Source organism: Schistocerca piceifrons, chromosome 6 (genome assembly GCF_021461385.2).
Source record: "Schistocerca piceifrons isolate TAMUIC-IGC-003096 chromosome 6, iqSchPice1.1, whole genome shotgun sequence".
In the NCBI taxonomy this organism is placed as follows: Eukaryota; Metazoa; Arthropoda; class Insecta; order Orthoptera; family Acrididae; genus Schistocerca; species Schistocerca piceifrons.
The window spans coordinates 422,120,892-422,133,423 of NC_060143.1; the positions used below are offsets into that span (position 1 = coordinate 422,120,892).

General features: G+C 36.5%; 1 protein-coding gene across 1 annotated transcript in view; it reads left to right on the plus strand.

Moving 5' to 3' along the window:
- Positions 1-11,565, plus strand: part of LOC124803359 (formin-2-like) — a 237,603-nt gene extending 226,038 nt beyond the window's left edge. The window contains exons 17-18 of the mRNA XM_047264544.1: positions 11,297-11,369; positions 11,521-11,565. Of these exons, the coding sequence (XP_047120500.1) occupies positions 11,297-11,369; positions 11,521-11,565 (118 nt within the window). The remainder of the gene's footprint in view (positions 1-11,296; positions 11,370-11,520) is intronic.
- The last annotated feature ends 967 nt before the right edge of the window (positions 11,566-12,532 follow it).

Below are 12,532 nucleotides of genomic sequence, written 5' to 3' on the forward strand. Positions count from 1 at the left end.
TGGCAACAGTAACTTCTTTGACATTTCCACTGGTTTGTCACTGATGGATTCATCTGTTCCCCACAGCTGAGATGCTGGCGGGGTTGGCTGCCCATTGCATCAGAAGGTCCCTTAGATGGCTAGATGTGTACTGGTCTCCAGATTCTGTAATAGAAAATAGTCTAGGAGTTCTGCCTATCTTCATGTGAGTGTAGTGTGGCACAGGCTGATTTTTTATGACATGTTGTGACTCCATATGAACATTTCACTTGGTAGAAGACATTACTGAGCTGCTCTGTGACTACACGTGGTACCTGTGTTTATATATTGAGATACATGATGAATACATTGAAATGATGCTGTCTAAATGCGACTTATGTCAAAAATACCAGTCAACTCTGTATCAAAAAAATTTTCTGTGGCCACAAGCATCAGAACACTGATCACATATATCTTCTACTAAGACTATTCAGGCTTTGTCACAAGTCTTTTCTATTGAAGGAATGCCAGAATCTATTCTCATTGACAATTGTACTCAGTTTTCTTCTCAGGAATTCAAACTAATTTGTGAAACTGACTCCTTTTCAAACTTCAGAGTGGCTCAGTTTCATCCTGGGTCCAATGGACTCGCTGAAACATTCATCTGAACTTGCACATGATGAAGCTTATTAACCAGTACAGTAAAGAAACTACTTCACTGATCATTCTCTCTCAGTAAAGAACCAGCCCACTTGATGCACTATCTCCAGCTGAGAAACTCCATCAAAGATTGCATCCAACATTAATGTCAATTTTAAAGCCACTCGTGCAGCCACAAGCTGAACTTCAACAAAAAGCACCATATACACTGGTGTCCAAAATTAAAGCAACAAATAGAAATTTTGCAAAGTTGCTTTTATATTGCCACAAAGCAGTGTAAACGGGTGAAAGTAAAGTCGAAACAATGTAAAGAATACAGAATGAAATGAATTGCAACATGCATAGTGGTAGACAAAAATGTAAAAATGTTCTTCTTTTTTGTCCAACATCACAGATTTGTGCACACACTCTGACAACAGATTAATGTGCTCAGTAAGCACCAATACAGGCCTCACAAGAATGGAAAATGCTGCGAATGATGTCATCAATCTCACATTGAGGCAATAACACCGATTATTCCTGCAGAGCTTCTCAAAAGTCTTGGAGAGTGGTTGGTGGATGCTGTCATGGTGCAACCCATTTCCCTAGTGCATCACAGATATGCTCTGTGGGATTCAGATCAGGAGAGTGAGCAGCCCACTCCATGCATGCAACATCATCTTCCATTTCAAACAAAAAGAAGGAAAAAGTCAAACAGGGTGTATACGACCCGGGACATCCGCGAAAAACCCGGAAATTTTTTCGTCCGGGAGAAAACCGGGAAAAACTCGAATTTTTTAGAATTCCGGGAATTTTTCATTGTTTTAGTTAACAGTTAAATTTTTGTGATTTTGACTGGTAAGAACCAATACTCTCACGAAGGATATTACTGTATCCCGCTTCTGCAGAATAATACTGCAGCAACAAAACATGAACGAGAGAAAAAAGAAACGAAAATAAAAGTTAAGTCGCAAAGGAAATGCGCCATGTACAACAACAAATCACAGTGCTCTTACAAGCGTCTGCCAACCAAAGTGTGTCAAGGGTTTTAGGAAGAATATGCAGTGCTTATTAACAACAAATTGCCTTGGATGAGCGTGACGTGACAGCTGTTTACATTAGATTCATTTGTGCAGTTGCGGGCAGGCTCTTGTGCATTCGCAGTTGAGTCGCGTATGAGTAGTACCTTCTCCCGCTTCTGGCTACAGATGAGTGGCTGGGCGCCACTATCTAAATTGCTCTGGTTCGGAAATATGGTAGATCTGGGGCTGATGCACAGAGCAGTCTGAGTTGTTGTGGGGAGGTGGGTAGTCTCCACGTGACCCGTGTTTACATTTAGTGATTTTGCTGTTTGCTCTATGTTTATTGCTCTCGCATTAAATGAAAACAAAATGGATTTCTGTGGCCGGGAGCTACCAAATGAATTAAAATACATTTCCATAATTACGGAGGGCTAAAATATGTTGTTAGTTTCAGGTTTTATTTCCACCTTTCCGACAGTCAACCATTAATCGCCTTGCAGAAGAATGAAGTTATTTTTGTTGCTTTGCTAAAGAGATTTGGCTTTTATTAATCTTTTGCGTTGAGGCAGTCAATTTATTTGAAACGAAGTGTTTAATTTCACACTGTTGGCTAGTTTCAACTGTTCGCTGCATCTGAAGTGCATGTTTCCATCTTTTAGCTTGTATGGCATTGTGCCATAATAAAGAACCAAACATGAGATAATACGGTACTGGTACTCAAGAAAATTTACATCCTAATCTAGACATACGATTGTGCACCTTAAGCCGAATTATGCATTTTAGTATGGTTCACGAGTTTTATGACACAATGCAATATTTTTTAATGTTTTACATGTACGAACATGCGGGTTTCCTGCGTCATCGTAGGTGCGCAAGCGCGATGACGCCTTTTATCTGGCGCTCTCTGGCGACTGCTGAAACGAACCAATTTCTAACAGGTCACGGGAAAATATTGCGAATGGTGGTTTGAAAAGTGTTACTTTGAAAGTAAATTTCCTTTTGCGCAAGATGAACTATGTGCAAGAATGTACAATGAGTTTCTTAAATCACAGAGCGTTTGACTCTCATTTAAAAATCAACTCTTTGAGGATGACCATCTTCAAGGATTTCGAGCCTAGATCAGACATATACATCGTTATTAAAAATTTTACTGGCACATTTGTGTGATATATCTGTAAGTCTAACACTCATAAAAAGATCAGCATTTTATATGTGGAAGCTTAGCTTCTCTTGCAGCTTATTAATCTTCGAAACCAATATTATTTGTGAAAGCTTTGTTTTTCTTGTAGCAACACTATGTATATTAATTTAAACCATTAACTTCTCTTTTTTGTGTGTTCGCATTTTTTTAAGAGTGATCTTGCTATTGGTCGACTGCATCACATGTCCTATGCTTTCATGAGGTGACGAGATCACGTGGCATGAGCTATGACTGGCTTACAAAAGCGTATCGCAATCTCAATTTCATTGCTATGGAAAGTAACATGCAGTGTTTGGCGGAATTTGAATATATACCTCCATAAAAAATGCAGCATGCATGTTGCTGTACATCAAAGATCTTTCCAAAACGTGTTTTTTTTCCCCTGGGTTTCGTTTTCTAAAGTGCCGGCAGATTCTACATCTGTGTAGAAAACCATAAACATTCAAAAGACTGATAAGTTTTACAGTGCCGAGGAAAAGTATACTGTCACTTAACATGGATAAAGTGTATTTTCACCCGGGAGAAAGTGTATTTTCAACCGGGAAAAATCCGGGAGTTTTTTTTTCCTTGTCCATGTATACACCCTGTCATAGCCTCCATGCTCTATGAGGTCGAGCATTATCATCCATCAATACAGAGTCTAGGCCCACAGCACCTCGAAACAACTGCACAAGGTCCCAAGATCTTATTGTGATGCCTGACCACAGGTAAATCTTACCAATTCACCCGTACAGTTTCGTGAATAGTTACTCGTGTAGTTAACATAATCCCTCCCCACACTATTGGGGGTCTTCGATGTCAGACACTTTCCACAGTGTTTGGGTCCTGAAATCAACTTTCATATTCCATCTAGATGCGAATCCATCGAGAATCACTCTCCAGACCAGACTGAGACTCATCTGTGAAAAGAACATTGGCCCACTGTTCGACCATCGAAGTGGTATGCCGACAACTCCACTCCAGATATTCCCTTCTGTGAAGACACATCAAAGGTACACATACAACAGATTTTCAACAATAAAGGCCACTCTGCCATTTGCCTCGACACAATGTGTCCAGTGGATGCTGTAGGGTCAGATGCTAAGTGCCGTGCAGTACTAAGGTGGTACAGTTGTGCCCTTATGGCCAAATAATGTTCCTCTCTTTCTGATTTCACAAATGGTAGGCACTGCCCTGGTCTTCAGGATATAGTTCCGTCCCTCTAAACTGTCACCACATCCAAGAAACAACAGAATGAGGGAATTAGAGGTTTGTTGCTTCAATTTTTGACATCAGTGTGGTTGTGTGCAGTGGCTTAAGGATTTTAAAGAAGCTCTTGTTTTGTAACTGTAGTTGTCCATTTAAGATGAGGCCATCATTACCAACCAAATGTCTGACGATATGAAGTCCTTCCAAGACATCAGGTTTCCATAATTTCTTCTCTCTATGAGAATCATCATTTCATCTGTTCCTTTTGGACTGTTTCCAAATATAAATAAATACTCTGTGAATAAGCATTACGAACATTAGTACCTTTCTTCCCTAGTTAGTGTACCTTACGTCTTACATGAAAAAAGGCGTACTGGTTTGTCTAATATAAAACACTGGGCAACTATCGCAATTAATTTTGCAGACTCCTGACCTCTGTAGTGGTCCATTTGATGTTTTTAAATTATGGATTAAATTTTTTTGTAAACTATTATTTGTGGAGAAAAGCACCTCGCAGCCACATTTTTTAACAAACAGATGCTGAATCCTATTGATGATTACCTAATTAAGCTGGGGCTGAAATACCTTTTCCTTTGTCAATATGCTCATTCGGGACATTACTTATAATAGTGACTCTCCTATTGCTTTTCACTTCAAAAATTTTTTTTCCACTGATGACGGTTCATTACCATTATTAAAGACCACAGTTTTAATTACATTATTTTTTTCTTTAGTTTAACTAGTGATAGTGTTGTGTCTATATCATGATGAATAACTGAATGAAACAAAGCTGTCTTATGGAAGTGAGGATGTGCTGTGCTGAAACAAAGGCACAATCTGATCATTATTTGTTGCCATGTGGACGTTATTAAAAGTCATTTTATCATCTACTATGACCAAATTTTGATCTCTCTTTAATCTTGTAACTCACAAATGAAACTAATTTTCTCATGAAGAGTATTAAGTATTTCAAAGAGTTAGTTAACCTCTTCATTAGTTCTATCATATATAAATGCCTAATTCTGTAGCAGCATAACTTCTGCAAAATTTTTCTTCCAGTGAATTTATAAAAAGTCTGCAAGCCCATCTGGTTGTCGAAACAGTTTGCAATTAAATTCAAAGTAATTATATTTAACTACCACTTTTAATAAAGGTATAAGATTTGTAATTTGTTGTTGTACCTTTTTGGAAGTACATAGGTTTTTTCTCCACAATTTCTACAGTTGTTTTAACTGGAACATTAGTGTACAAATTAGTAATAGCAAACAATATTAATTTTGAAACTTCCTGACAGATTAAAACTGTGTGCCGGACTGAGACTCGAACTTGGGACCTTTGCCTTTTGCAGTCCAGTGGTAGAGCACTTGCCCATGAAAGGCAAAGGTCCCGAGTTCGAGTCTCGGTCCGGCACACAGTTTTAATCTGCCTGGAAGTTTCATATCAGTGCACACTCCGCTGCAGAGTGAAAATATCATTCTGGAATATTAATTTTGTCTCTTGGTTACATTCCTAGTTTCTAATCTGACTATTTGCTACTGAATAATTATTTTGGATAATGAATGATTTTTTAAAATTTCTGTGAAGGTCCTTATCTAACACTCTTGAAGGTCCCTAGCTAACACTCTCCTACTAACTCTGTTCACTATCGGACAAATTGGGTGATTACCTTATGGACCTTAAACTGAGAATGTGACTTAGGAAGCTGTGGATTCGTGTTAATCAATTGTTTGTTACAAAAAGGGTTTAACAGTTGTTTGCCCCAATGACATTTAGTATCTTTAGTGGCTTAGTATGAAAATGCCACTCTTAATAGTGAAAGCAGCGAAGCACTTTAATTGCCACTGACGCTAAGTGAGAAAAATATATGGTATCTTAAGTTCTGACTATGGTTGGAAAGCAGTAATAGTGCTTTCTCAATCACACCATCAGATCAGCTTAATAATTTGGGCCATCACCTTTCACAAGTGCAAAGACGAATGAAACTAGAAAACTTCAATCACAGTTAATGAAAGTTGATATGACGACTTAGCTGCTCCATATGATGAGGTACTCAACTCTGATATCCTTAAGGGTTTTGCTTCAGAAAGTCCTCAATCCTTGCATCCTTTTAGTGCTAATTTTGAAATAAAAAACAGAATCTAATACTTTTTTGTCATAGGTTGTGACTGATTACCAAGTGTGTAGGTGGAATGTACCTTGACCGTCTGACATCCTCCAAAAGACTCTCACACAAATGGCTTCCAAAAGTCAATAATGTAGATGGGTGAATGTTGTGGCTCATATGGCACTTCCTTTTATGAAAAACAAAGCAATGAAATACATGACAGAATTTGTGATTTACTAAATAACAATTAAAGGTCATGAGGCAATTTTGGTTACATGCATAAAAAATGGGCCACATATTGCCCTAAGAGTTCTGCATGTATAATTAGAAAAAGTTCACATAGTTTCACTTGTAATTCCAAAGAATATGAAGTGCAATAATATAAATTATACTTAGTCAATTACAACCCAATTACATTGAATAAAATAGTAGTAACAATATTTTGGTTTGCTCTCAAGTAGAGTTATGATTTTAGAAGACCATAATGAATAAACATTGTAGCTTTTCAGAAATAGAGGAGAGGTATATATAAAAGAATATGTGGTGTAACATGAGTGCATAGTTCATATCATGAAATTTCAAAGTTAGATTATTAACAAATGGCTTATTCCCCTTAGTTGCACATATAAATTTAGTAGTATATTAATGTGAAATTTAATCTGAGATAATAGACACGTCTGTATTAATTTTTTAAAGGCCAGTTTATTACTGGAATTGGGTATAGACATATCAGTAAAAGTCAAGAAAGTTAAAAAAATTTGAGCTAAACTGACCTCTTAATAGGATGTTGATATGAGGAAAGAATTTCAGATAGAGATGGGAAGGTAGTCCCATTTCAGACTTAAACAACACAGGAATAGAATGACACCTTTGTATACAGTAAGTGCATGCCTCATATTCCAGAAGTCTCTGGCTGATTAAGTAATTTCTTATCACTGGGCCTACTGTTTGATCTTGAACAAAACAGGATCTATAGGCACAAATTTATCAATTAAATGTGAGTTTACTGGAAATTTTCCACATTGTGTCCACTGTTAAAAAACCAACATCAGCTGGTGAGTCAAACATTTTGTCTTATCCTCTTGGTAGACATGAAGGCAAATCTCCATTAATATATTGTATTGTGGACTGAATATAATTTCATAATCAGAACTCAACAGATGTTGCACCCAGTACTGCAAATGTTCAGTGGTCCATGTACAAACAGTACTGTTCAGGTCAGGTCAGGTCAAAAGTAGACATTACAGGTTTGTGGTCTGTGAGGAGGCTAAATTGGTGACTGTAAATGTAATTACCTAATCTGTTAACTCAAAATATGAGACTCTCCTTGTTGTGACCTTAATTTCTTTGTGCCACTGTCAGAGTCTTTGAATTGAATGCAATTGGTTACTCAAAACCACAGGAGAATGACACCTACATCACAGTTTGAAGTATCTACAGTAGCTGTGAGCATTTTACTCAAATCATACATTGTAAGGCATTTGGTGTCAAACTAACAAGATTCTAATTTGGTAAACGCACTTAGCATGCACTGTTCCAGTTCATTTTTGCCTTTATGTAATAACTTGTACAGTGGTTCACTGATGGAAGCTGGATAAGCCATGAACTTCTCATAATAATTTGTTTGTCCTAAAATGGAATGCAATTTCCTGACATCCTTGGGAGCCGGAATGTTTTTAGTTTCATCAGCAATTTGCAGCATCAGCTTGATGTCTTGTGCAGACAGTATTTGTCCTTAGTACTGCACTTTGTACTGAAAGGAGATACATTTGTCTTTGTTGCATTTCAAATTTGGTGCTTGTAGAATTCTGTAAACAAGTACCAAATTCTGTAAGAGTTCCTGTTGAGTTGTGCTTGAGACATTTATGTCATTAAGGCATTTAACAGCAGTCAGAGCCTTCCAAACAAATTGTTCTAAATATCTGTGGAACAAACTCAGTGTGTTGGCTTACCAAAGTGTAACCATTTATAATAGTAGTGACCAAACAGAGTATTTATCGCCTTCATCCAAGGGAATTTACCGATGTGCTTCTTCAAGATTTTCCTTGACAAAGTACACATAACCAGCTAACTTGGACATCAATTCTAGGGAATGGGATATGAGTTAATTATTGATTGGTCATTAATTATTGCTTGAAAGTCTCTGTAGATGCATAGTGAGCTGTTTGGTTTCTGTGCAACCATGATGGTGTTTCCACTGGCTAATGGTTATGGCTTTGATAACCTCATTCTGCTTGTTTAGTTAATCTCTTAGGGCAAAATTAATGTTGACTGCTTTGCAAAATTTTGGCACTTTATTCAGCTTCAGTGTAATGTGCACCTCATATCCTTTGATATTTCTTCTTGCTTCAGAAAAAATATCATGGTACTTTTGCAACAGCTGATTTAACTTTCCATTCAGAATGTCAGTTTGAACTTCATTTGCTCCTAGGTGAATGGTGGAGCTTAAAGCATTATACAGACCCAGTCCTATTAAATTAGTTGCTTTATTTGAATTTACAACCACAAATGTTGCCTGTTTTGTAAATTGTTTAAAAGTAACATCTGTTGAAAATTGTATGTTACTGGGCCTTCCTGAACTGAATAGGGAATTTTGAAAGTCTGTTAACTTTGTTGATACCAATTTTCAGTATGCCTATAGGTCAATGATTGAAATTCACTGCCATGCATCAATTTGAAAAATGGTTGCCTCTCAAAGAGCTATAGATGAGCACTTATTATTGACAGAAAAGATGGCATTTATGAAATGTTCCATCCATGAAAGTTTTGGAATTTGCACAAATTTGTTATGAAAATTATTTGACTTAATAAATCAATGAGTCTCATAAGCTTGTGTGTGTGCTATTTTTGTTGGTTGTGCCTCAATTCAAACACCTCAGTCATACATCCAGTCTTTTTACAATAATTACAACATGTGTTCTGACAGAAACAATTTTCTCTTCTCTGGTTGGTGCCACAGCATGTATGATGTTGTAATTTAGTATTTATAAACTTGATTACTGACTGTGAGTGCTCCATTTTTTTTTTTTTTTTTTTTTTGATGTGGCGATGCCAGTCACTTGGCTGTGCCAGCTGCTGAGTGGAAGTGTATATGTCAGTTTCTTCGCACAATGATACTTCAGCAAGACATGTAATTGCACATGTGCCCAAATCAATGCAGACAGTCTCACAAAGATGTGTTTATTAGACTAAGCAGGCCCTTCTTTAATTTATTGTCATGGGAGTGCATGACAAATGTATCATGAATTAGTGTCTGCATAAGATTTCTTACACTGATTATTCTCACAATGAAATTTACATTCCCTACTCAGGTTCTGTAACTTAGTAATCCATTTTTAAGGCTTTCATATGACTTCTTGGAACACTGAAAAAAAATTATGTCTGGCAGCAGCAACATAGCCTTTTGAAATACAGTGGGGCCTGCATATGCTAGTAAAAATGGTTTTTATTCTATATCAGCTAATCTCTTATGCTTGAGGAAGTGATGCTCTCAGTGTCAAATACAGTTGTTCCAGGCCTCAGCTTTTGAATTGTAAGCTGGTAAGGATTTCAACTACAACTTTAAATTGTAATGGTTGTTTTTGGCCTTCATCCTTGCTTTCTTCAAGTCTAGCCAAGCATAGCACAGTGAGCTCCACGGTTCCAGACAGTTGTTGTAATAATTGTAGCACAGGCTGTAGGACAGTTGGCTCCAGATGTGCCATGTCTGAAAAATATACTCACAGTAATTTACAATATTCACATTAATCTTCTTGGAAAGGAAACTGATAAGCAATCCTGGAATCTAACATGTACTGGTAAATAGAGGCCACACAGTGTTACCACTAGCATCAAATAATGAATCATGCACTCAGAAACAAGTTACAAATAAAAATTCCTGCCTAGTCCCTGAATATTTCCTCTAGTATTGTTTCTTTTTGCTCATCAGCATTCACAAGAAAACTGAGTTTCTCTGCCTTGTGGTCTTGACCTGTTACCCGTGTTAGGGACTGGTTGAAATTTCTTTAATTAATCATTTCCAGTTTTTCTCATCACCAGTGAGATCTATAAACATTTTTATCATCATCAGTAAATACCAGTGGGTGTCAAGTCCAAATGTATTATTGTTGTTATCCTTTGCAATACCAAAGCTGCCAGTTTTTGTTTCTCTGCTGAGTGTTATCACTGTGCCTGGAGTTATTTGGCAGCTCTGTCTTACAGAAAAATTTCCCTAAAAAGTCCTTGAAAATACTGGAAATCACAGGGATTGGACACACTGTTTAGACAGAATACATCTGTTTCATTAAGTGCCTGCCTGATGATATCTCCATCTGCTACCTGTAAGTCATTTTCATTTGTTTGAAACTGCATATTCAGGTCTGTGGCACAATAGCAAAGAAACTGCAACAGTCCATAAATTGCAGTATTCTGTACCTGAAAGAAATGATGTCATTATATGGGTCATTATCTTAGAATTCATTTATAATGAAGTTGTGGATCTGTAATCTGTAATTCTTTGGCTTTTGGGGTTTCTTGGTACAGTGCAATGAAAGTGGCTTCCGTTTCCTTATTGGAGTTACTTTGTCCATATGTTTTGTTCTCTTGACACATTACTGCAGTTTTTATCTAATGATGGAACAAAGAGCTTTATAAAACATGTTATGGAATAAATGTAGACCAGCACTATTGCATTATGGTAAAAGTTTTACAGCCTTTGATTTCTTTCCCAACCTTCAATAATCCACTGCACCCCACACCCTCCACCAAACTCCTGATTCTTTGCTGGCAGCTTTACTGCTTGGTGTGTAACAGTCATTTTGTTGTGCTCGTCTGCAACTCAGTGTGTCATCTTTATGGTGAATAGCCATTCTCTTTCTCATAGTTCTTAATATTTCAAATTGGACTTTCCATTGTTAGACTTAGCTTGACTCACCTGGTCAATGAAATTACTCATGGTATAATTTATTCACTGTGTATTAGCTCCAGAGGAATATAAACAATGTACACTTGCCTGTAAATAGTGTAAACAAGCAGAATAGTTATCATTCTCCTCATTTACTGTATAAATGTGTGAAACTCTGTTCATAATAATCAGTAAGATCCTGTTTCTCTGTGAGAATACATTCACTTGCTGTTGTTCATTACTCATACAAATAATGAAACATTTTTACATGATTTCTGATCTGTTTAATATAATTTTTTAAGGTTACAAGAAGTGAAGCAGAAACGTGAGAAAAAACGAGAGATAGAGAAATCAAAAATAACAGATGGTGGATTGGTAAGTTGAATCATCTTTGACATGAATGTAATTTTAAAATTCTGTTAGTATTTTTTAAAATAAACTGAAGCTGTTTAATGTATGCAACTCATTTTGCTTATTTACTAACTAGCCCAGGCTTTGATTCAAAATTTCTTTAATTTACTTACAGAAAGCAAGAGTACAGATGCGAGCAAAGATGACACCTGTGAGTTGAGAAACAAGTCTACACATTGTACCTCTTCATCTGCATGACTACTCATTCCTGTCATTGTCATTTCTGTTCATGCTACTGATTCACCAAGGTACTTTCAAAAATTATGTAAATGTTACATATGGTGCTATTAAATTAAAACAGATTCATTATTTATTAACACACTGTAAATAGCTTGTATTATAAATAAACATACATTTACTGCTCTGTCACCTGTGTTTCTGTATAAGAATGTACATAAAACAAACCATAAATTTCAAGTAAAGAGTTTCTAATGTTCAAGATAATTCTCATTTATACTTCAGCCTCAGTTGCAATTTTTTATCAGATTACATGTTTTGATCACTCAGGATCATCTTCAAATCTTAGTAATTGTGTCAGTGACCCATCTTGTCTGTTCAGAACCACATATCAGATTACGAAGAGTCTAATGTGACAGGTTTATGTCTAAACTTTTTATGTATGTTGATATCACAGTCAGCCAGTACACAGCTACTGGGTTGTAAATACTGTTCTGTCCAGGAAAAGTTACACAGAACTAATACAGATATAAGTGAAACCTCTATATACATGTCAGAGCATCCATGTCAAAATAATGTGTGCTCAGGTATCAATGGAGGAACACAGGTTCAGTAAGAAGAAGATAATACTGAGTCACCTGATTAATGAACAAATGATAATTTTCACAGAAGTAACAATACCATTTCTCTACAGAAAATGTGATAAACCTGTAACAGTTCTAGTTGTTACGTAGTGTGCCCTGTCATCACAACCAGGGAAAAACAGGGTTAAAAAACTGGGCATTTCTTTTACCAAGTTTCTTGGAACTCTGGCCTCTCACATTTACATGAAAATAATTAAGTCAGTGTTGTCTCCATTTGCGTATGTGATTTATGAAATCATAGCTACACTTGAATTTTCTTCAGATTTTATATCACAAGGGAGCTGTGTTATTGCACTTTATTCAGAC